Source organism: Catharus ustulatus, chromosome 16 (assembly GCF_009819885.2).
Source record: "Catharus ustulatus isolate bCatUst1 chromosome 16, bCatUst1.pri.v2, whole genome shotgun sequence".
In the NCBI taxonomy this organism is placed as follows: Eukaryota; Metazoa; Chordata; class Aves; order Passeriformes; family Turdidae; genus Catharus; species Catharus ustulatus.
This window is the reverse complement of record NC_046236.1, coordinates 9,568,577-9,591,917: the sequence shown is the minus strand read 5'-3', so window position 1 is coordinate 9,591,917 and position 23,341 is coordinate 9,568,577. Positions and strand designations below refer to the sequence as shown.

At 40.7% G+C, this 23,341-nt stretch overlaps 2 protein-coding genes across 8 annotated transcripts in view; one reads left to right on the top strand and one right to left on the bottom strand.

Moving 5' to 3' along the window:
• The first annotated feature begins 102 nt into the window (after window positions 1-102).
• Window positions 103-21,291, top strand: USP42 (ubiquitin specific peptidase 42). Of its 6 annotated transcripts, none has more exons than XM_033074441.2 (18): window positions 104-256; window positions 3,309-3,408; window positions 3,773-4,010; window positions 4,760-4,960; window positions 6,033-6,143; window positions 6,326-6,428; window positions 6,594-6,661; window positions 6,825-6,895; window positions 7,417-7,499; window positions 8,794-8,905; window positions 9,289-9,429; window positions 9,633-9,733; window positions 10,180-10,318; window positions 10,933-11,658; window positions 12,026-12,111; window positions 12,689-14,182; window positions 14,658-14,950; window positions 17,246-21,291. In XM_033074441.2, the coding sequence occupies exons 3-18, from the start codon at window positions 3,782-3,784 to the stop codon at window positions 17,284-17,286; spliced, it is 3,999 nt and encodes a 1,332-aa protein (XP_032930332.1). In that variant the 5' UTR covers window positions 104-256; window positions 3,309-3,408; window positions 3,773-3,781; the 3' UTR covers window positions 17,287-21,291. The 6 variants fall into 6 exon arrangements, with proteins under 6 accessions (XP_032930337.1, XP_032930332.1, XP_032930336.1 ...); XM_033074444.2 differs by lacking the exon at window positions 104-256 and adding an exon at window positions 960-977; XM_033074443.2 differs by lacking the exon at window positions 104-256 and adding an exon at window positions 1,435-1,466.
• Window positions 19,358-23,341, bottom strand: part of CYTH3 (cytohesin 3) — a 48,523-nt gene continuing 44,539 nt past the window's right edge. For both annotated transcript variants that reach the window (XM_033074448.2, XM_033074447.2), the window contains one exon: window positions 19,358-22,777. In XM_033074448.2, coding sequence (XP_032930339.1) covers window positions 22,705-22,777 — 73 coding nt within the window. In that variant the 3' untranslated portion in view covers window positions 19,358-22,704. The remainder of the gene's footprint in view (window positions 22,778-23,341) is intronic.

Here is a 23,341-nt window from a genome sequence, read left to right as displayed (position 1 = left end):
GGCCGCGGCACAGGGGCGGTGCCGGTCCCCGTGTGACCCGGAGGCGCTCGCTGCTCCCCCCGCCGCCGCCGCCGCCTCCTCTCCTCCCCCCGCCCGCCCGCCTGCCCGGCCGGCGCCGGGCCCCGGATGCAAGAGGCCGGCGGAGGGACGTCATTGTTCCCCGACGGACTGTAACAGTAGGCGGAGCGGGCCGGGCTGAGGCGGGGGCTGCGGCGAGGGGGACCCGGCAGCGCCGAGTCAAGCGGGGCCGAGCCAGGTAATGGGGCTGGGGGGCAGCGGCGGGCCCGGCGGCGGCCCCGGCACAGCCCAGCGGCACCGCGTGCGCCTCCCGCCTGAAAATCAATGGGCCGGGGGGAGGGGCCGGCCCGGGAAAGGGAAGGGAAAGCGACCGGCGGGAGCAGCCGGCTCAGCCCAGCCCAGCCCACCGCGCCGGGGCGCGGGCCGGGCGCTCGGCCGCTGCCCTCCTGGCTGGCGGGCAGCCGGAGGGGGTGGGACCCCCGGGCGGGGCGGGGCGCCGTCCCCAGCACGCGGCGGAGGGACCCAGCCCCGCCGCCGCCGCCACCCCCTGGGCCGGCGGGACCGGCCCCCTCCCGGCGCGGCGGAGCCTCCGCGCCCGCCCTCTCCGTTACGCGCCGGGGTCCCGCCGGCGCCCGCGTCTCCTTCCTCCTACTCCTGCTGCTGTCGGTGTGGGGGATTCGGCGTGGCTTCCCCGCGTCCCGGCGCAGGCGGGAGGGCGGCCGGGACGCCCCAGCCCCACGTCCCGGGGCGGGATCGGCGCCGTGCCCCGCCTGGCTCCGCGTTGTTCCCGCTCGGCGCGGCGGTGGCGGCTCCCGCGGCCCCTCCGCCCCGTGCCCGGGGGGCTCCGCGCTCGCTTCGCCGCCCCCCCCCCCCCCGCGTTGCCATGGGCACGGAGCCGCCGTTGGGCGCCGCCGCCGCGGTCCTGCCCCCGGGCCGGGATGGGACGCGGGCCCGGACAGGTCAGCACGGGGCCGGGCGGCGGAGGCGGCGCGGCACGGGCGGGGAGCCGCGGGCTGAGGGCCGGGCGGTGTGCGGGTTAGAGGAAGAAGGGCGAGGCGGGAGCTCCTTCAGGGCCGGTTCCCGGTCCCCCTCGCCTGCGTTTCGGGGTGGGTTTTGTTTTGTGTGTGTTTGGGCTCTTGCCGCGCTGAGCGCGGACATGTTGCGTGCGGTGCCCGTCCCTGCCCCTTCCAGCGGCCTTTTACTCCCGGTGTCAGAACGTTTTGGGGAAGCGGGACTCCTCAGAAAGGCAGAGCGAGGGAAGCCGGGTCGGTGGTGCGGGCTTGGCGCTGGCGGTACCGGGGCGGGGGTTCGGTTGTGAGCGGGGTCCGGGGCACGGGGCCGCCCGGAGCGAGGCGCTCGCGGGCGCTCGCGGCGCTGGGCTCGGTCCCGCCACAACCAACGGCCCGGACACGGAGCTCGGAGCGGCCCCCGCCGCCTGCTCACCCACGGTAAACTCCTTAATTACTTTCTCCTCTGCTGCCTTTCATTTTGTAACGAAAGTAAAACCAGCGCGGGGCGTGTATTTGTGTTGTGCGCTGCCCCGGGTGGTTTTTGCTGCCGGCGGCGTGTGCGGTGCGGTCGGTGATGGAGCGAGGTGACTCTGCCCGAGGAGTTTCCTCCCGCTGCTTGTTTCTGCCTCGGTGTTGCGTGTGCCGCGCTTGTTTTTTTACACTCGCTGCTGGAAGTGTTTGGTTTGTACTGAGATAAAGGCGCACACTCCCTGGCTGAACGCGGTTCTGTGAGCGGGATCTTGTATAAAAGCCTCCTGAGCTGTGATTTATTGTATGCAAAGTGGAGGCCAAACATAAATATTTAGATGTGCGTGTTGTGATGAGACTGCGAAAAAAGAATCTAAACAACGCTGATGTAACACACCAAATGGGAGGAAAGCAACTATTTGTTCTGGTTTTGCTTGGCAGTATGATATGGGAGAAGTCTGTTACGGGAACAGCAGAGGGGAAAAGCACTCAGTGCACATGGCAATGTGAATTTATGTTCAGCAGTGGTACAGGAACAGAACCTGTATTTACAGTGAATAGTGGGAGAACAAAAATAATGTTTGTGCTACTTCACCAAAGAGATGTTATATCCAAATTAATTATATTGACGGATTTTGAAAAAGTGGTGGATCTGAGTTATTCATGACATTCATTGATATCTGCAGATGTCTTAATGTTTGTTATCTGGTAGTCACTTGTTAAAACTAAGTTAGCAAACTAAACTAATAAATAAATTAATCAGTGCTACTCTGTGGTCAAAAATAAATGTTAAAATACGTGAGGCTCCCCTAATTGGTCAATATAAGGCCAAAGCTTTTTTGTGGTAATATTCTTCTGTTTGCTTTTCACTGCAGTCTTGATTCTGATTTTTGTCCTGCAAATAAGTTCCTAGTATGTTGTTGAAACCTCTTCCCTTTCCATCGGGAAAAGGAGATGTCACCAGTTTCTCTAATTTGGAGTCTGAATCTTACCTGAAAATCAACAAGAACTGTCATCTTAGTCTTTGAAATGGACAAGAACGTCCTCATTTTTCAATAAAATGAGTGAATTTTTCTTTTTTTTTCTGTAATTATCTTTAAAATGGAAAGTGTGTACAGAGAAGACTTTAAATTGAAAATTTAGAGGAGAAAAAAAATCTAATTAAAGGTTCCACACATAATTTGTCTTTTATGGGACTAGAAGTTCTGTGGTTTGCTGTGCTTTGTTTAATCTACCCAAAGTTTTATCATTAGCAATCAAGTTGTGCCATGAATCTGAAACTGCTTCATGCTTTGTTCTCTCAGCTATTTTAGTATTACAAAGCAGGTTATACTTTAAACCCTCAGTTAAGTTTATAGTTTCCCTAAACTTAAAAAGCCCTACATTATATAGTACGATAGTAGGAAAAATTTACATATAGGAGTTGATAATTGATCATGTAATTACTCAGCAGCTTTCTGTGCACACAAAGTTACACATATTTAAAGAGGTACCATCTTAAAACAGAATCAGCACTTTATAAAGGACTGGGTATCAGTTATGCCTTTATTCTTAAGGGCTGAGGATTTGTTTTTCTTTTTGTAGTTTACATTCCTCTTGTTTTTCCCTGACAAAACAACTTTGCATAAGTAGAACTAAAAAAGATGCTTTTTAATTCAACTTCTTCGTTTATAAGTAAGCATTGTAGATGATGGGTGCAAAATACCTCTAGGACTGCTGCCAAAATTGTATCCAAACAAATACTTCTTGGAAGGGCAGAAGAAACCCAGGTGGAAATAAATTTGCAAGTGTTTTCTTGCTCTTCTTTCCCAGGATTTCTCAGAGCTGTATCCCATGCTCTGTGTCATCAGGGGTGTGTGGTTCCCAGGAGCAGGAAAATGTTGGCCAGACATTTCCTCCTGGATCTCAACAGGTCAGCACTTGATTGTGCCACTGCTCAACTTCTTTTAAGAAAAAGATCCTGTAACTATAGTGGTTTAAAATACTGTGGAAGTGTAAGAAATGCCACCAGTCATTAGCTCAGCAGCAGTTAATAACAATATTGATACAGTTTTGATGGAAAAAAATCTACTTTGTGCATTTAGTTGTGCATTGGGTGGAATTTTTTTTTTTTTTTTTTTAATTTTGAGGGTTTGTTCCCTTGTTTGTAATCATTCTGAGCTGTTTAGTTCTTCAAGTTAGTTCTTTGAGGCCAAGTGATAGGATTTCTCTTAGTCTTTCCTTTCTGGAATACTTTGGACGTTCTTATGTCAGACAGAACTTTTGCCTTGTTACAGATATGAACAATGACCATAGTTAACAAGCCAAAATCTTCAAAGTCTAAAAAATCTTCCTCAAGACGGTCTGACAAATCTATGAAACCCCGTACTAAAAAAATGACGTCACGCACTGCAAGTTTGGGCCGGGTACCTCCAACAGAAGATCCAAACAAAGTCTCTGTGGACAAAGGTCCTGGGGGGCATATTTATTGTAGATCATCTCAAAAATCAAAGCCTTTTGCCCAAAGAGATCTAGGTAAGTGTTTTCTGTCCTCCCTCCTTTTTGTTAAAAGCAAAAAACCAAAGTAGAAGCAGATTTTAGTTGTTACATTGCTATAAAATGAGATTACAGTGAATCAAGAGTTCAGCCACAGACTTCAATTTTGTGCATCCCCTAAGGCAGCTGCAGGGATAGGTGTTGCAGAACTTGAGTTTATCTATTTACAATTGATTTGTAAAGTGTTTTTTATTTATGTAAAATCAAATATGGGGAGCTTTTCATAATCCGCAGATGTACCTAGGTCGCTTCTGTTCTGGAGAGAAAAGTACATTTTACCATGGCTTCCATTATTCACAAGTCTTTGAATAATAACACTGCCCAGGGAGAGATCTGATATCTATGGGTTACTTTCTGTGCTGTTTACTTGTTTGTCTGTCTGAGTTCTTACTGCATAACTACAAGTGTAAGTTTGTGGTTAAAGTTACAATAAGGAAAAAAGCAATAATTTAATTAAGAGATTAAAGGATATAAAGAAAATGGGTCCTAAAATCAGAGTGGTAGTTTGTGTCTTTTATTAGAAGAATTAAATCAGATGAATAAATTATTGTCCAAAAGAGAGTGTTGACCAGCAAATTCACATGGCAGTGTTAAAGCTGTGCATCATGTGTTGCTGTGTTTTGGAGTAGAGTTGCTTCTTCATGCTGCTCCTGCAGAATCCTACTTTTTAAGTACCCTCTTTAAAACAAAACCAGTACAACTCTTTTGAAAGCACAAATTTCTTGCAGTTGTTAACGATGGCATTGCTCCGCCACAAAGAATTCTTTTTCCGCCTGAGAAAATCTGTATGGATTGGCAACAAACACAAAGTGTTGGAGTTGGGCTGCAGAACCTCGGCAACACATGTTTCCTTAATTCTACTCTCCAGTGTTTGACCTACACGCCTCCTCTTGCCAATTACATGCTTTCACTTGAGCACACCAAGTCATGTGAGTATTTTCTAACACTGTAAATCTGTTGGACAGCTCCAAAGGTGAAAGAAAAACGGGTTCTGTGAAGAAAATTCTTAGTTTGCTATTTTGCCTGTAGAAGCTGTTTTTGAATGGGATCTTAAAGGTCTTTTTCAGCCTACGTGGTTCTATGATTCTGCTAACAGGAGGCTCAGAATTATAGGAGGCATATAAAGTGAATTTGTTAATTTAATGTGCCACGGTAAAACTTAAAGAAGAGATAATTTCTTGCTTCATGTGAATAATAAAGTACATTGTAAAGTGAGGCATTTGATGAACATTTGGCATTTAGGTTTCCTGCTGGTAGAAAGGTGATAAAATTTAGGATGTTGGTGTTGAAGATTTTTAGTCTTCACAGCTGATGTACTGCAGTGCACTAATGCTGTGATAAATTATATGTTCAATGTCGACCCATTAAAAAACCCAAACATTCTAGGAAGCACTACAAATTAATCTCTTATGAGCTCAAATAGAAATCTGGTGGAGACTGTATTAAATTTTAGGCTGATTTTGTTCTAAATAATTAAGTTTGTATTTTTTAAAGCCTGGAATTTGTGTTCTTTGAATTTTGTTTTTATACTTGACTTTATTTAAGTCTTTTTATATCCATACATGTAGGTTTTTTTTTTCCTACGGCACCTGTGTGCTTTCTAGTCTGGTATCTTAATATGTATTCCCAGAAATCTGATTGTGTTTTATTCCCATGTGTAAAAATTATTTCAGTTAAGAATCATGAAATCATTGGAAGGAACCTTCAAAATTATTTAGTTCCAATCCTCTGCCATGGGCAGGGACACCGTCCAGTGGGAATGTTCCAGGCCAGGTTGGATGGGCCTTTGGGCAGCCTGGTCTGTGGTTTAATGAGTTTTATTCTCTACAGTTCTGCATAATAAAATGCCACAAAACTGTTGGGATATTGACACCTTAGGAGAAGAGAATGTACCAGAGAGTGGACATTGCACCCACAACTTAGATTATTATTATTTTGGGGTGGAGTTTTTTTTTAGCAATGTGTATTTGACTACAATGGGATGCTTTCTTCTTTCACTAGGTCATGTAGAAGGATTCTGTATGATGTGCACAATGGAAAGTCACATCAACCAGGTCCTGTGTTGCTCCAATAATGCCATCAAACCTACGTCTGTTATCAATGGCCTTAAAAGTAAGTTTGGTATACTACTTAAAAGTAGTTTGATATAGGTTTCTTTTCAAGTTTTTTAATTTTACTGTGAGCTATTCGATGCTTATAAATAGTTTTGTTACTTTAAGAAGAGGTATTTTAGAAATGTGTGTTTTCTTTAATTCTCTAAGAAATAAATATATTATAACCTTCTTATTTATTAGGAATAGGAAAACATTTCCATTTTGGCAGTCAAGAGGATGCACATGAATTCTTATGCTTCACTGTCGATGCTTTACAGAAAGCTTGCTTGAATGGAAGCACCAAGTAAGCATAAAATAATTAAATTTAATTTTTTCCTACCCCTCTTACTACTTTATTTACTATCATGAATTAAAATCTATGTCATTGGTTTTCATAAAACCAAAAATTGTTTGAAGAATTAACTCAGTGCTTTCAGTCTTCTGAGGTCTCACTCTAATTTATTTCCAGATTAGACAGATCTTCTCAAGCCACCACACTTATTTATCAAATATTTGGAGGATATCTAAGATCTCGAGGTACTTTTTTTAAAAATTTACTTTCTTTCAAACTGATGTGTGTCTTTTTGTCTGTCTCTAGCAAAGGAGTTTGTAGTTTGACTAAAGTGATGTATATTAATAATTTAAATTCATGCAGTTAGTCTCATTCACATGATGTTAAGCATTTGTATTTTGATTCCAGTAAAGTGCTTGAACTGCAAAGCAGTGTCAGATACGTACGAGCCATTTCTCGACGTTACTCTGGATATAAAGGTAAGATGTTTGTGAGCACGGGCTGAGGTCTTGTAGAGCTTCATAAAATAAAGTCCTTTTGCTTAGAAACTTATCTAGTTGAAACGAAACATCTTGGTGGTGGATAGTGGTGGATTGGACTTGGTTGTTCTGTGGAAGCCATGGAAATGCTCTCCATGTTTAGATTGGATTTAAACTGGAAAAATAATAATTATAGCTACACAAACAATGGTATAATCATACTTCTCAATTATTCTACTTCAATATACATCTATTGTTAGACTGATGGGTTTGATTGTTCTCATTATTGATGCCAAGGCATACCACAGATACTGTCTGGCACTGCAAAATTTATTCATTTTGAAGTGAGGTCATTTTGAAATGAAGTAAATACTCAATGAACTTTGTTTCTGTCTCCTCCTTCACGGTGTGTGCTGGTTCAGTTAAGTATAAATTAGCAAGGTTCTCTTTTAAAGTGCTTTTAAGTGCTTAAAACGTTGCATTTCTTGTGACTTAGTGTTCTACTTTCTTACTCCATCCAGGCAGTTACATCTGTCACCAGAGCTCTAGAACAATTTGTGAAACCGGAACAGCTGGATGGTGAAAATAGCTATAAGTGTAGCAAGTAAGATTGTTTTTACTTACACATTGATACAAGATACGTGTTCAATGCAGTGCATGACTTGGAGGATAAGTTATCTCTTGACTTTGTTCGGCAATAAGACAGACATGGCTTGCTGTTTAATTTAGTTTTGTTTACATAACTAATATACTGAAATCATTCATAGCTTGGAAAATAATGCACTTGTTTCCCAAATGAGTAATTTTTGTATTTCTGTTTGAATATTTGGAAATGCATTATAAGAATTGTATTGCTCACGTTAGACTTTTATTCCTAATGCTGTCTGTGCTGGGGCTTGTCAGCCTTCCTGAGTGTGAATTGCACACTAAAATACTCATGGCCAGAAGTTAAAAGGCATGTCTGATAAGAAGTGCTGGATATGGACAAGGATTTGGGGTGGGAGGCAACACCAGCTTAGTCACACAGAAACCCAGAAGTTTAGTCTTTTTCACAAAAAGTTTGAGAAGAAAGATTTGGTGTTTGTACAGTGTAATTTCCATTGCTGGCAAACTATTATATTACTTTTCAGTTTCCTTTTTGTTTTCTACCATTATTTTTTCTAGTAAGGATTACTATGCCCTGAAACCTCCATTTCTAAATACAAGTTTCAGAATTTTATAAACTACTTTTAAAATTTATTATTATTCTGGGTGGCTCTCTTTTTTTGTTCATTGGCTTTCTCCATCAGTTTGGAATTCTGTGCCTTGTATTTTAACATTGGTTTGAAAAGAGGCTATTCAATTCTTTCTGCTTGTTAGCTCTGAGCAGTATTTTCTTGACAATGTGAAGTGACATGTTTCAGTCTTTGTGCTGATGGTTGCATTTCAGGACTTAGTCTGTACCTCCTCTGAGTGTGCAGTGAAACAAACAAAATTAACAATTTTGTTTTGAAGGGTTTCAATCTTTCCAGGAAACCTCAGTACAAGAAAACTCAATATTGTCCCATGTCTGCCTCTTGCAGAATGGCTGTTTCTTTCCAGTGATGTTTTTACATTTTTTAAATGCCTTACCTTTTTGACATAAGAAAGATACATGTTCAGGCATTTATTTGGCTATCAAGAGATAATGTCCTAAATCCTTTATTCTTTGTTCTGTAGAGCTGTCTCTAATATTCCTGCTATGTTCTCTCTATTAACAAAGCTGAAATGGAGTTTATGGATTTAAGAAAACATCTAGCATATTATACAAGCAAAATATCATTCAAATAGCATAAGCATGTGTGAGAGATGAAAACTTGTTTGACTTCTGAGTGAGAAAAGAATATACTGTTAAAAATATTTCTGTGCTTGTTTTTAAGGTGCAAAAAGATGGTTCCAGCATCAAAGAGATACACAATACATCGCTCTTCCAATGTTCTCACAATATCACTGAAAAGATTTGCAAATTTTACAGGTGGAAAGATCAACAAGGTGTGTTTGCAGCTGGAATGCTGCTTTATCTTCTCAGAATGGACATTTCCCAAAGAGAAATACTCATTTTAATGTTGCTCATACTTCAGACAGTAACTATCAGTGTAAGAGAAATTGATATAACAACTTAGCAGCTGTGGCTGTTGCTTTCTTTTTTAATTCTGAGAGGATTCCTGTGTGACCATAAGAACATACCTTGCCCTTAAAGAGCTAATTCTGTAGAAAATAGCTCCCTGCAGTTTAAGTTGTTAAATGTTGTTTCTGAGAACAGGCATTTTCAAGTGAATTGAAAAATATGTTTATATAGTCTAGTCTGTGTCTTTTTCAGGCTGTTCCATGAAGTATTTCAGGATAACTTTTGAATCTTCTTTGTCTTTGTTTAGGATGTAAAATATCCTGAATATTTGGATCTTCGAGCATATATGTCCCAATCTATTGGAGAACCCCTCATCTATGCTTTATATGCAGTTCTTGTACATAGTGGCTTCAACTGTAATGCTGGACACTATCTCTGCTTCATTAAGGTAGGGATCAGCTCAGCTTCTAACAGGATAAAATCTGTGCTGGCAAAGACATTAAAATGTTACAGATAACCACTGGTTTTAGGGGAAAACATTGCATCATGTGCTTTGTTTGCTTTGTTTTAGTATGCTTTGTTCTGCAGTGCTCTATCTGTGATGTCCTTTGGAACACATGCAATTCATCTGAAGATATTCTTTGTTTGCAGGCTGGTAATGGACTTTGGTACCGAATGAATGATGCCTCAGTAGAGCTTTCTGATATCAAAACAGTTCTCAATCAGCAAGCTTACGTACTTTTTTATATCAGGTAATAACACCAGATGTGCTCAGAACATTTTTGCTATCAAGTTGCTGATACTTTTCTTGATTTCAAGTCTTTTTCTTTTCACCCTAGGAAAATATTAGTATTTGTCTATTTCTGTCTAAGTGGAAATCCATTTATTACTTTTCATTGCTTGACCTTAAACTTCTGCACTTGGATACACTGCTTTCTATCTGCTCTCCGTAGCTGGCAATTTTAGAAAAGAGGAGAAATCGTGGCCATAGATGGTGTGAGGCTGAATCATTGCTCTGGAAAGGACAGTCATTGTAGGAAACCATTATCTAATCGTCAGTTTGTAGTCTTGCCTGAATCTTCCAGACGTGTTTCTGGTGTGATGTACATTGTTCTATGAGCTGGTGGGATGGGGTTTAAGCCAGGAACAGGCTGTAAGAAGAGCTCTGGGCTGAGCTGCCCCTTTTCTCTGTCGGCAGGCGCTACGATCTGACGCTGGGGGAGCGAGCGTTTTACCTGCCCGCACCCTCCTACCCCCGCTCCTTCCTGGGCCAGCGCGGGGCCAACAGCAAGCAGGCTGCCTTCATGGGACCACGCCTTCCTCCTCACATGATGAAGGTAATTGGGAGGGGGCAGATAACAGCACCAAATTATAGGGGCGGGGTTTTTTGAGCTTTATTTTCCCTTCCACGCTGCAGGTTTCTTCACAGCCCTTGCGCTAGAGCCAGAGTTGGTCAAACAGTGGCTAATCCTTAATTGTGCAGCCATACCCTTCCAGCTCAGCTTTCTAAAGCCTGAGATCTGTGCTCTTGAGACAATTTTAAGTAGTCTATTAATGCCTAAATAATTTAAATTTTAAAGGTAAATATCTGCCCCATCCCTATCAGTGTCACCTTAGTTGATACAGTGATACAGCACAAATTGTCTTGTTCCTGAGTACTAGCAGAATTATTCCAGTGTTGTCAGGGAGCATTTAAAAAGGAAAATAAGTATTTTCTGAATAGTTTTAGCCAATGTTAAGTTGCTTGGGTGGGTGTCAGACTGATGCTGATTTGATACCAAAGACAGGATTTACACACACCTGTTGGACCTGCATTTATATCAGAAGGGAGGTGAGGTTTCTTCTTAGGTGTTGTGGCAATCTGTAGAACTATTTAGTATGAGAATTTAATGTTGTAAAGCTTCTGATGCTGTGTTTGAACATGTCCATCTTACAATCTCTTCAAATCCAGAGCTCAAATCGTTTAAATGGAAATGGACCCTTAAAAGAAGATCCCAGTACTGTTGGTGTTGCTGTAAAAAGGCCATCTTCAGCTCCACCAACAGCTTGTGTTCAAAACTGGGCGATTTCCAGGCCTTCAATGGCAGACCCTTCCAAGCCCCAGAAGATCACCATCAGTATTCACAACAAGCTGCCCACACGGCAGGCGCTGCCGCAGGAGTGTCCGAGCAGCGCTGTGGAGGAGGAGGATCTGAAGCCCCTTCCTTCAGCCACAATTACAAACTCTTCCACAGCAGAGCCTACCTCAAACCTCTCCACAGTGTCAGTTGCTACTAATGTCTCCAAGCAGGAGGTTCCTGATGAAATCTTTGTTGAGCCAGCAGTGAATGGAAACCCTAAGCTCTGTTCTGATAGCATGGTCCCTTACGGTGCAGAACCTTCAGGAAAATCCGAGGAGTCCAAGGGCTTGTTCAAAAGGAATTGCAATGTCATATCTTCCAATGGAATTCTGATTGGGAAGGTGGTCCGTACATTGCATAACTCCCATTCATCCTGTCAGAATGCTGAAGAAAGATCCCAGCATGAGCTGCCAAAACTTGATTCCTTAAATGGTGCTATTAGTTTAGATAATGAATATAAAGAAAATGGACTGAAACTTGATGATTCCACTTGCCAAGTCCAACCCATTAAACCTTCTGAGATTTTCTTCTCTAAAGCAAATGGAGTGCTTGAAACGGTGAGTTACATTTGTTCATCTGGACTTTCTCACCTGTCATATATTCAATATTCATGAACACTGTGTGAAATATCAAGAAAACAGCACAGATTTCATTCTAATCCTTTGTGCTATTATCCCACTGAATTTGCAGAGCTGAGCTGACATATGACACGTCAACATAAGAAAAGTTCAGGGAGATAATGCTTCATAATTTTCATAAAATACATTTTTGGGAAGAGGGGGATGATGTGTAAAGTGGGAGTAGTGCAGGTAACTCAGTGTGATCTTGTTTAATATCTAATGTTGGAAGTTTGTCAGCAGTAGTTTGCTACTAAAAAATAGTTTTTTTTCTTTCTATTTGTTAACTTCTGTGTTTTAATTGTAGATGCCTAAAGCTTTGTCACCAGATCCTCAAGGTATCTTAGAATCTCTTACATACAGCCAGTTGAACAGCTTGTCAGAGGAAAAAAGGTAAAATGACTATACTCTGATTAAAACAAGATTTCATACAAGTTTATTACTATTTTACCCATCTCTAATACTGCTTCAGAGATTTACATCAGTACAGAGATTTCCACATTCCACATCTGGCATTGCAGACACCAGCATTGGGCACATAGTATCCTGGTGCTAAATACAGGCAGATGCCTCCTGTAAAACTTTCACAGGGTGTTTTTACATTTTTCTTCCATTGTCTGGAATACTTTTTCTAATCCTCTCCCTTTTTTGCATCCTAGGATGAGTGAATGTAAATTCCCATAATCTGCTCTCCCACTTGGGAGAGTGGGAAATTTGTGTGTTTACCTTTTTTCTAATTGGGGGAAGAGCAAATATAGTTGTTCTGCCTGTTGATGATATTCAGAGCTGCAAGTGGAAGGAGTTGGATGTATTGGGAATGGGTTTTTTAAGGCAAGACCTACAGAACTGAGAGAAGAAAAACTTTCCATGGGAACTGAGGGAGGTGTAAGAATGGTTTTCTAAAGACAACGTCTTTCAGAGTTTTTGATGGACTTTCACAAGTTAAAAACGTGTTTTTATTTTTGTGCAGTGTCTCTGGACCTCAGAAATCTTCTGACAATGATGGAGTTATGGAAACTGTGGTGATGGAAGCACTGTTTGCCTATGAAGAATCCAGGAAGGTTCCTTCCAACTTTAGCTGTGAGGTTGAGAAACTTTTTACTCAATCAGATTCTGAAAACATTTTTACCAAAGAAGAAGTTGCTGAAAGTATTATAACAAAAGCTGATAATGCACATCTCAATATCAATGGTCAGCACAAGGTTAGGAAAAAATCTTTGGATACTGAAGGTGAATTCCTTGGGCAGTGTGAGTCTGAAGACATCAGAGATAAAGACAAACTAAGAAGATCAAAAGAACCTGAACTCATTTCAAAAGAAAATCCTTTGTACATCAAAGGGTCTCCTGAGAGCAAAGAAAAATTAGGGCAAACTTCCTCTATAAAGCCTGACATTGAATGTAGTTCTAAAAAACTTGCATCTCTAGATATTACAGATAAATGCCAAGATACAAAGGACATTTCTAATAACTATGTAGAGGTACCACCCGTTAATGACTCTTCTATTACAAAGCTGGATAAAGTATTGGAAAGTCAATTTTCTAGAGCTGATGAGGGACTGAGTAATAAAATAAGTGAAGATGATGATGATAAATATATGAAAAAAAATAAGAAAAAAATTCATGACTCTAAAAGAACTGACAAAGAGCACTACCGGAGGAAGAGAGAAAACTCGGACACTGAGGAGAAGGAGAGGCAAAGCAGGAACAAACCAGATGATCATTCCCACAGGAGGAGGAGCTCTCACAGCGTGGAAACAAACAAGCAAAGTCGTCATAAGCAGGAGTATTGCAGTGAGAGCAAGTACAGATCCTCCCACAACGAAAGAAACAGTCCCAGTAATGGCAGGAGCTCAGGAAAATATTCCCGTTACAGATCCCGGAGCAGAGAAAGGACAGATCCAGACAGGAACAGATATTATTATCCCAAAGGAGACAGACCTTGGATTAGAGAAAGATACTATCAAGATGAACCACGGAGATGGGAAAAGTGCAGATACTACAATGATTATTATTCCTCCCATGGAACAAGGGATGGTAGGGAGAGGAAGTCCTCTCATTGTGATAAAGACTATGACAAATTGAGCCAAGCTTACAGCAGGTCACACAAGGATTATCATTGCAAAAGCAGATGGGCTCACAGCACACTCTCCCGAGAGGAGGATGTGCATCACTTCAGCAGCCACAGAGCAAACTTCCACCATTGTTCAGTACCTCAGCAGCACTCAGAAAAATACTCTCGTGAAAGGCATGCACTTCCACCAGTGTCAGCTCACTCAAATTTTGAGGACTCTTCCCGGGAAAATGAAAAACTAAGAAATGGCAAAAGAAAATACTCCCACCAAGAAGAAAGTGGAAGTGACATAGAAAAGAAATGCCGAAAAACAGATGACCAAAGAATCAAAAAGTATAAGAAGGTCAAGAAGAAAAAGAAGTCCAAAGATAAACATCGAGAGAAGGACTACAAGTAAGCAAGGATTCCAGCATAATCAGCAAGTTTTTCCTAATTATTTTCTGGGTATTCTCATATCTGCCTTTTTTTCATTGTTTCTAAGTAACTTATCTGTCATAATGTGACGGGATCATGATACTAGGTTGGCCAAGAGAAGATAGGGAAGATGTTGCTGAATTGTGTTAGAAGACTAGAACTGGACAATGTAGTCAGAATAACATCTGCACACCGTTCTTGATTAGGTTACAATTTTAATTTTTTTTTTTAAATCCCCATATGCCTGTTAACGATTTGTGTACAAACCAGGACCTCTTGTCCTTCATTCTGAGGGCTTAAAGTTGCTGCATCTAAATTAAGTTAGATGTTGCAGGAAGTACCACAAAGTAGCAAACACTCTGCAAGTCGTCACCTGTGGTAAATAAATAACATTTCATATATACATCAAGTGCCACATCTGTTTTTCTATTTTTAACTTGCATGTTTCCTTCAGACTTTATGATTTGGATTGCTCTGTGCTCCACTTTGACAATGACAATCGCAAACATAAGAAAAAGAAGAAAAAGAAGAAGCACGAAAGGAAACTGAATGACTTATTAGAATATTTAGATCCTCGTTTCCAGAAGAAAACATGGGAGAAGAAGGAAGAGTCCCGTCCTCCAGATGACCATTTATGTGAGCAATACAGAAACCAGGGCACTAAACAACCCTACAAGGAAGAGAAGCCTTCTGGTACAGGTGACAGCAAGAAATACAGCTCCATGGCATCCACTGAGTATGTCAGAGGTAAGGGGCCCTGGGATGTTGGCAGGACTCCTGGTTCTTCATAACAATCTTTAAATGCTTGTGTGATGAAATCTCTGTGTTTTATCACAGCTTCCAAACAGTATCATGGCAGGGGGTTGGAAATAGATGATCTTTAAGATCCCTTCCAACCCCCAAACCATTCTGTAATTTAAATAAAATGCTCCTTTCAGCTGTTCATAGCACAGAAATAGTGCTGGCTGCTCACTCAGAATAACAGGAGTTGCTGATAATACTGAAATATTGTGGGTCCAGGTGTAGCCTTCTCCTAAGCACAGCTGTCAAACCTCCAGAGGACACTTCACAATTTAACACCTGGAGAGTGTTAAGTTCCTGCTATTGTTTTATTCAGTTGTGGGGTTTTTCTGTTAGTGTGGGCTTAACAATACATAGAAGTGGGCTGAGGAAACAGCTCTTTCTCAGTTTTTAATTTTGAAAAAGTCTGTCTAGTGCTTCTTACAAAAAACTCAAATATGAATTTGTGTGCATGACTAAATTTAACACTGAGCTCTCAGCTGTTGCTGTCATAATCTCAACTTGGGCTCGCAGTAGATAAATTAATTAGTTTAAATTAATTAGCTCTAAAATTATGCAATGGAGATGATTGCACACTGCAACAAATTCAACATCTAAAATCAAACTTGACAACATTTCCCATGAAATTTTTGCTGAACAGAAGTGTTTATTATAGAAATAAAACCTTATTAAATGCCTATTAAATGACATAAACCAGTTCCAGTTATTCATCTATTTTAATAGAAAACCAAAACAATCCCCTAACTATTTTACTCAAAAGATAAGTGAAGTAATCTCTGAAGAAGACAGCTCACTATCCAAATGCCAATTTAATTGTTAAATTTTCTACATTTTATACCTACCCACAGTTTAAAGTTTGGGTTAATGGTCAGTGACAGTCCTGTTCATTTCTGGTAATGGTGAAATTGTCATTATTATAGCACAGAAAACAAAAGAATTGGAGAAGTTTAATCTTGAAATTCTGGAAAATTAAAATCTCTTTCGTGGGGTTTCCACACTTAGGCAATTTGCCACAGTCAGTGCACTGAATTCTTGCACTGGAAAGTTTGCTCAAGGCAAAGGGGAAGTGCATTTGGGGAAAACTGATTGTATTTTAAGACAGAGATAACTAAAAGTTCTATTCTAAAAATACAGAGTGGAGGGAAAGCTGATTGTGCACCCATTATTCTTTAACATGAACAATTTAAGAACTGAATTGAGGTCTTTTAAATCCTAATGTTGTAAAAGGAGACTTCTTTTATGATACTCATGTCCAAAATAACCCTTACTGCACGAAAAAGCTCTGTTCTAGAAATCAGGAACTAAACAGAATAAAATGCTTGTGCTCAACAGTGCTTTGGCCTTAGTGATTCTCTGGCCAGCAGATGGCAAACTCGGGTTTTTCCAAACGAGTCAGGTTTAGTGAGGAATTAAATGTTCTGCATCTCCCTGCTCAGGGCAGGGCCCTGAGGGTGCTGGGCCCAGGGGGGAAGGAGAAGAAGCTGTTTGTTCATTGCTGAACATGCTGCACACAACACGAGGGGGAAACAAGGGCTGGCAAAAGCAGTTTAAGTCTTGAGAATTTTAGTATTTCCTCAAGTCCATGGATGTTAATTGGCTCCATCTTCTGGAAAGTTAGTTTGGTTTTTTTTTTATTTTAAATGAGTCTCAAGTAGGATTCTCTGAAGGATGGAGGCTGCTTTCAAAAGAGGCCACTTTGGCCATGTTTTTAGAGTACTGCAACATCTCAAAGTAGGGACAGGCAAGGAACCACTGAGGAATTGTGAGGTTGTGCCTTTTCACCTGACTCCTGCTATTTTGACTAGTTTAATAAGGATGAAAACAGCTAGTGATAAGTTGTGGTTTAAGAAAAATTTACCCAGGATGAGGGAAGCAGCTTTGAAGCAATTCTTTCCTCCATGTTGTCTCCAGCAAGTTTCTGAAGGCTTTGCCTTTGTACCTAAGATTTAGTCAGTGTGACCACAAGATTGTTACTAAAACAAAGATACTTTCTAGGCAAAACTGCAATTAAATTTGATTCAGCCAAGGTCCAACACTTGCTGTTAAAGCAGGTGTCTGTGTCCTAAGGCTCTGTACAGTTGAGCAGCCTTAGCCTAGAACTAGGGTGCAGCTGCTGTGTGAGAAGTTGGATCCTGTCCTGGGGGAGCAGATGGAGCTGGGGCAGCTTTGAGCTTGTCTTTTAGAGAGAGTTTAATGTTTAATGTCACAGCAGGACTGACCTCGTTTCCTTTTGCCTTTCAGTTGTGGAGCTGACTGAAGAAAGCCTTCAATACTCAGACTGAACCCACCACCAACCCCAAGGACTTCTGACCACCAACCCCAACAACCCTTCACCTTCAAAACCAACAACTTCTCATCATCAAAACCAACGACTTCTTACCTTCAAACCTGACATTACCGATAGTGACCATCAAAACTTAAAATTTATTATCAATTACCATCAAGACAAAATCCAGTCATAAGTGGTGCTTAACATTTCTGTACAGAATTTTACCATATAAGAACTTTTTTTTAGTTTTTAACTTGAGACTTTCTTTTTTAAAATATACTTCTAATCCAAAAGGGTGAAAACTTTTTACAACTGCTGAACATTGTAAATTACCACATGAATATCTCACTGAGCTGAGATAATGCCCTGGAATAGACCATCTCAAATGCTGCTTAATTACAGACTCAGGTTGACTTTATGTTATTCATGTAATGTTACTCCAAGTTAAGACATCTGGTGCAAGAGCGACCAGGAATTATAAAAGTTGCAACTGACAGTCTGTATATTTAATTTAAAGACTTATTTAAAACTTCACGAGTTTTGCAAGAGCTTCATTTTTTTTTTCTGTGGTCTGACACTAGAAACTAATTTACTTCACATTTGAGTTATATTCAAGATCTGAAGAAAATCTTCTGGTTTTCAGCATTGTGAAACAACGAATATGCAGTTCTGAATGTATCTCTCAAGACTATTTGTATATTGTTCTATATGTTTTTATTACATTTTCTTAATATACTGTCATTTGTCTTAAGTCTCAGTTGTCCGTTTTGTCTCTCTAAAGTGTCTAGTTACAGACAAATTCATACTGTGATTTTTATTTTTATTATTAAATGCTATCAAACTGTGATGCACTTATTATTCACTGGTCCTGCATCAGGAGATGAGTGGGGAACCTGTATTAAATACAGTTCATCTGAATAATCTGTCTGGTTTATACAAGCTGTGTTGTTCAGAGATGTCTAAAGTTTGATCTTTGTTTTTTTAAAGATAAAAAGCACTTGCCCCACTGTAAATATATAGCATGTAAAATTTATATAGTATATAAATACAGCAAAGTTAAAATGGATTTTTACTTGAGTTTTACTTGAGTTATTTAACGTGCACTGTGAGTTGGGAGCTGACAGCTGTCAGAGTGTGTTTGACACTTGAGGAGTCACATCTTCCTCTCAGTGCAGGGGAGAAGATGCTGTTGTGTGAGCAGAGAAGATCAGGAACCTGGGACTGCAGCTGCCTAGCCAAGGATGCAGAAGGCTTCTCCTTTGAACTTAAAGCTTTCATAGCCAGGTACCCAGCTGGGAGCTTGGTACTGTGTGTGACAAAAAAAAAAAAAAAAAAAAAAGTAAAAAAGAGCAAGGTTAATGTCTCACGCACTAAATACTTAAAAATATTTTGGTACATGGAGAACACCATTAAGCCAAACCATAATGTACCTGCATAATGTTCCTATGGCAACAGTTATGTGATGTTACATAAAGTAACATGGCAAAGTAACCAACATTCCTGTCCTGTATCTGGCTTTTTTTTCTTTTCCTCTTTTGTCCTCTGGCTCCGAGATTTGGTGTCTTGTCCTTTGTCTGATGAGTAACTCCTGCACAAATGTCTAAAAGGAGTTTGTGTTGTTGCTGTGCCTCCCTTCAGAGCCCCACAGGCACCAACTGCCCCCAGTGTGGCTCTGGAGCAGGGAGGGCACTCAGTGACACTGCCCCAGAGCTGGGGAGCAGCAGCACCTGCTTCTAATTGCTAATTGAGGAAACTAATTAATGCTCCAGGAGCAGAGATCCGCTTCCCCCCTACATCTGACTGAAACTCCTGGCAGGGAACGGATAAAATACCTCAATTTAGGGTGGCTCTCAAGGGAAACCAGCTTTTACTGGAGCCACACTCACGTGGTAACACACTTCACTGAAACATTTTGCAGTTGAAGGGTTTTTTTCTCTGAAAAATTAAACCTGGTAATTTAAATTACTGTGCCTAAAGGTAGGGAAAAGAGGCCTTTTACTTGCAAGAGCAGTTGTAAAATTAAACCTTAACCTCTTAAGAGTCAGCAATTGCCTCCCATGTATTCCTGGTAAAGGAGGAGGCAGTACAGTTTCACACTTTATTTTGAGAAAATTGACAGGTTTAAGCAACACATCTTAATGATAAATGAAAACATTAATATTGCAGTGGCTTTACATAAGAACATCACCGTTATAACAATGATTGATACAGAATATTTGTCATGCAAATCACTTGTATACACCAAGTAATACTCATATCAATACATACCTGTACAGTATTTACATTTTATATTTAAACTCTAGCTAGAAACATTTTCCAAGAAAATATAGAAATGAAACTGGTAAGCCACAAGTCTTAATTTGTAGTATCTGGTCTACAACAGACCTAGCTTTTCCAGCAAGCATATCTACATAGATATGTAATAAATCTTAAAAATATGCAGTTTTTTTATATATGAAGCATTATAAATGCTGCTCACTTTATAAAGGTTCTGTTTTGTACCAGTTTAAAATGGTTCAAAATGCTAAGTGACGCAGAGCTTATTTTGTCAGAATATTGTAAAATTTAAGTCAGTCCAGCTGAGCTTATTAAGTTTTGTGTACAGTTCCCTCCCAGCTGCACTGGCACCACAGCTCTCACTGCTCCTGCAGCTTTAGAGGGCAGGGTCAAAAGCAAAGAGCTCAAGAATTACTCAACTTTCAGTGCCACAGGAAGGGAGAACCTGTTGTCCCCAGAGGACTTTTCCTCAGCATGGCCAAACTGTAACAGATCCTGCTTTAGGCCACTGAGCAGCCACTTTCAGTAGCCACTCCTGGACTTGAAGCCCAATAAAAAAGGGAAAGGTTGAGAGATTTTTCTTCACCCTCGTGGATAGTACCTGATATGGCCAAAATTTTCACAAGCCACTTTGTTTTACTGGCCTCGTGGCCAGTGGAAATTTTGGGCCAGTTTCACTCCCTGTTAATACTGTTACAAAGAACATTTGAAATCAAATATTACTACACACAAAAACGCTATTCCATTAGCTTTGGTAAATTAAATAGATACACTGAGCACCACAAGTAGCTGTTTAAGATGTTGCATTTCAATGCTAAGAAATAATATATTTCCTGCTATAATATCCTCAGTTACATGTTACTCTAAATAATTATTTCTGCTGGATATAAGAACTTCAAACTAAATACAGCAAATTAACTGTCAAGGCCTTTCCTTCATGCTTATAGGCAGACATCCTCACCTGGTTAAATAAATAGATTTCCTCAAAGGTGGCATTTCAAAAAATAAGAATTGATACAAACGTGCTTCATGGCTTATTAATGCTTTTGTAATCTCACATTCCTCCAGAAATACTGCATTTGCTGCCTTTCACCTTTATGCTCACTAGTACCACTGATTTGGCTGTCACTATTTGCATTACAAATCTACTTGTCCAAAACAAAATGTCACTGCAGAACTGAAGACTCAAAGTAAGTGCTGGCAGCAGCTCCATCATTGTGCTGCTTTGCAAACACAGGACACACAACTTAATTCATTTCTATAAAGAGTTTAAATGTGTTCCATTAAGAAAAGATATCCCCACACTGACACTTATTCAAGGATTCTACCTCCTCTGGCTGAGTTTTACTCCTTTGGAAGCACTAAGATTTAAACATTCACCCAAGCAATTCCACACACCCTGGGGAAAATCTAAAATGCAGGAAGGCTTACTTTGTTCTTTTCCTCTCAGCCTCTTTTGCAAACATGCAATAAAGCAAAACACTCACAAGGCTGACACCCCATGCAAAACAAGGCAAATCAGTAAGACAGAACAGTGAAACAGACTCTCCCTTACAGTTCAAAGGAGATTTCAAACAGATCAGCTTGGTAAGTCTGTGGGTTTGCCAGTGCAGCACATCTCCCTGCAACAGACCCAGAGGTGCTCCCATAACCAACAAGCAAAGCTGCTTTAACATTTTGGGTCTCCAACACATTCACTGGCATAGTAGGCAGGGATCAGGTTCAACAAGTTTGGGAAAAACTGAGTAGTAACAGAAGCAGTAGAGTCAAAACCTCCCACTTTTCACCCCCATTATGGAATTAGGGGCTTTACCTTAAGAACAGTATGTGTGCTATCAACAGAAAAGCACTGGAGTAAGATCTGCTGCAGCAGTTGATGTGTTCCTGAAAGACCCATCAGTAGGACCACAGAAAGATCTTCACAGGTTTCAAAAACAGAGAAACATGCCTGAGGGGAAGTCTAGCTGCACCAAATAATCAATACTTTATTTTTTAGTAAAAGTGTCTGTTTTTTTCAATTTCAACTGCTGTAACACAAATCTGAAAACTGCCATTAAGAATGCAATAAAAATACTTAACTTGTATGAACTTGCATGTACTCTCTCTGTCCAAAGTTTGTTATCAAGCAAAGAAATGAATCCTGCTTGCTTAACTCTGTAGGGCTGCACCTTACAGAGACATTTCACCTTCTTGGCTTTTCCCTTTAAAAACACTGAATGCATATGAAATTATTTGGGGGTGTTTTCATATGCAAGGCCTAAAATCACACAAGCCCTGTCATCTCTCTCCTTTAGTAGTAACTTAGTGTTAATCAAACTACAGCATCTCAAACATAAGAAGGACATTATTATATAAAAAGCAGATTAAACCAGTTATTAAACCTTAGTGTTTGTTGTGAGTGTATGAGCAGACAGGAATGAGTTTTAGCCAACTGGCAAACACCAGATGACATCTGGTACTTCATGTCATGGCCACAGTCTCACACCTCTGCTGCTGGGCCCTGCCTGTATTTCAGTGCACACTGACAAACCCTTTGGCACCACAAGGTACCTGCTGAGCTGCCAGTCACTGTGTTTCTGAAGAAAAGCTATTTCCATAAAGGTAGGAGAGGAATCCTGAATGAAGGCTGCACTCAGCTGTTACTGTGAAACACACACTGAAAACTGACATTGGGACTGTGAGGTTTCCGCTTACAGGAAAATGCAGTGCCAGATCATGCTGTGCTCCACTGTTGGTGCTGCACTTTAGTGAGAACTCAGTCTTACAAACACTCCTTCTTTTATGGGAAATGTGCTCAGGTAACAGGTAGAGGACATTTTAGTGTTAGCCCTGAACTCCCTTCCCTCCCAACCCAAGTAAACTGGCGTTGTCACTAACGGAAGTGGAAACAAGGCTTCCATGTCTTCAGTTGAATTAAGTTCCAATATAATAATTCCCTGGGATTTGAAGCTTACTTCAAATGATATACCAGTAACTATTTACCCCAAAAAGTTTTGCCAAGTTTTTATGCCATAGTAAAATGTATATATATGTGTGTGTGTGTATATATATATATATATAATTTACAGTTGTCTTCATTTAGTTTGTCCAATTTATCACTCCACAGTATGCTCAGTTATAGGTCGATGCAGGTCTGCAAGTTGCTGATCATGTTCTATTTCTTATTTGCAATTCTTCTTTTCCTTGTTGCCAGCATATCATAAAAGGGATCCCTGCTGATACTTGCTCTGGAAGAAAAAAAAGGAATCATTGGTTTGGTTAACAAATGCCTGGTTTTGAAAACTAAAAATTTTATTCTCTCTTCCTTGTGGATGACTCCACACTCATAAGATGAATGGCTGACTTCTAAGCACCACAGATATTTCTTCAGCACAAGGTGCTATTCCACTGTGATTTGTTTAGAGTTCACACCTTCACACCTTGACTATTACTTATTTCTGTAAGTGTGAGTCTGCTTAGAAACCTTCCAACATAAAGTCAAGCTGTAGAAGTTTAAAGCTGTTTGTGAACATGCTTAAGATACATGTCACTCAAGTTAATTATTGAGTGAACTAAGAATCCAACAGAATTAGGATTCCAACAAGGTTCTACATTTGTATAGAACAATAAATCCATATTCTCCTCATTTGAGTTAGCAGCACTATTTCATTAGGACCACACAGTAACAGATTTGTATTTTGATCCATCAGCTCCACAGAGCTCACTGTCAGTCCTCAAGGACATTGCCACATCACAGCTCTTCAAACAAGTTACAACAAATTCTGCTAGTATCATACTCTGAAAAAAGCTTA

Excerpts from the sequence above, each read along its gene's own strand:
- USP42 (XM_033074445.2), top strand. The coding sequence starts at position 3,782 with ATGACCATAGTTAACAAGCCAAAATCTTCAAAGTCTAAAAAATCTTCC. Across the intron at positions 10,319-10,932 it reads TTCCTCCTCACATGATGAAG|AGCTCAAATCGTTTAAATGG; the intron begins GTAATTGGGAGG and ends CTTCAAATCCAG. Across the intron at positions 12,112-12,688 it reads AGCTTGTCAGAGGAAAAAAG|TGTCTCTGGACCTCAGAAAT; the intron begins GTAAAATGACTA and ends ATTTTTGTGCAG.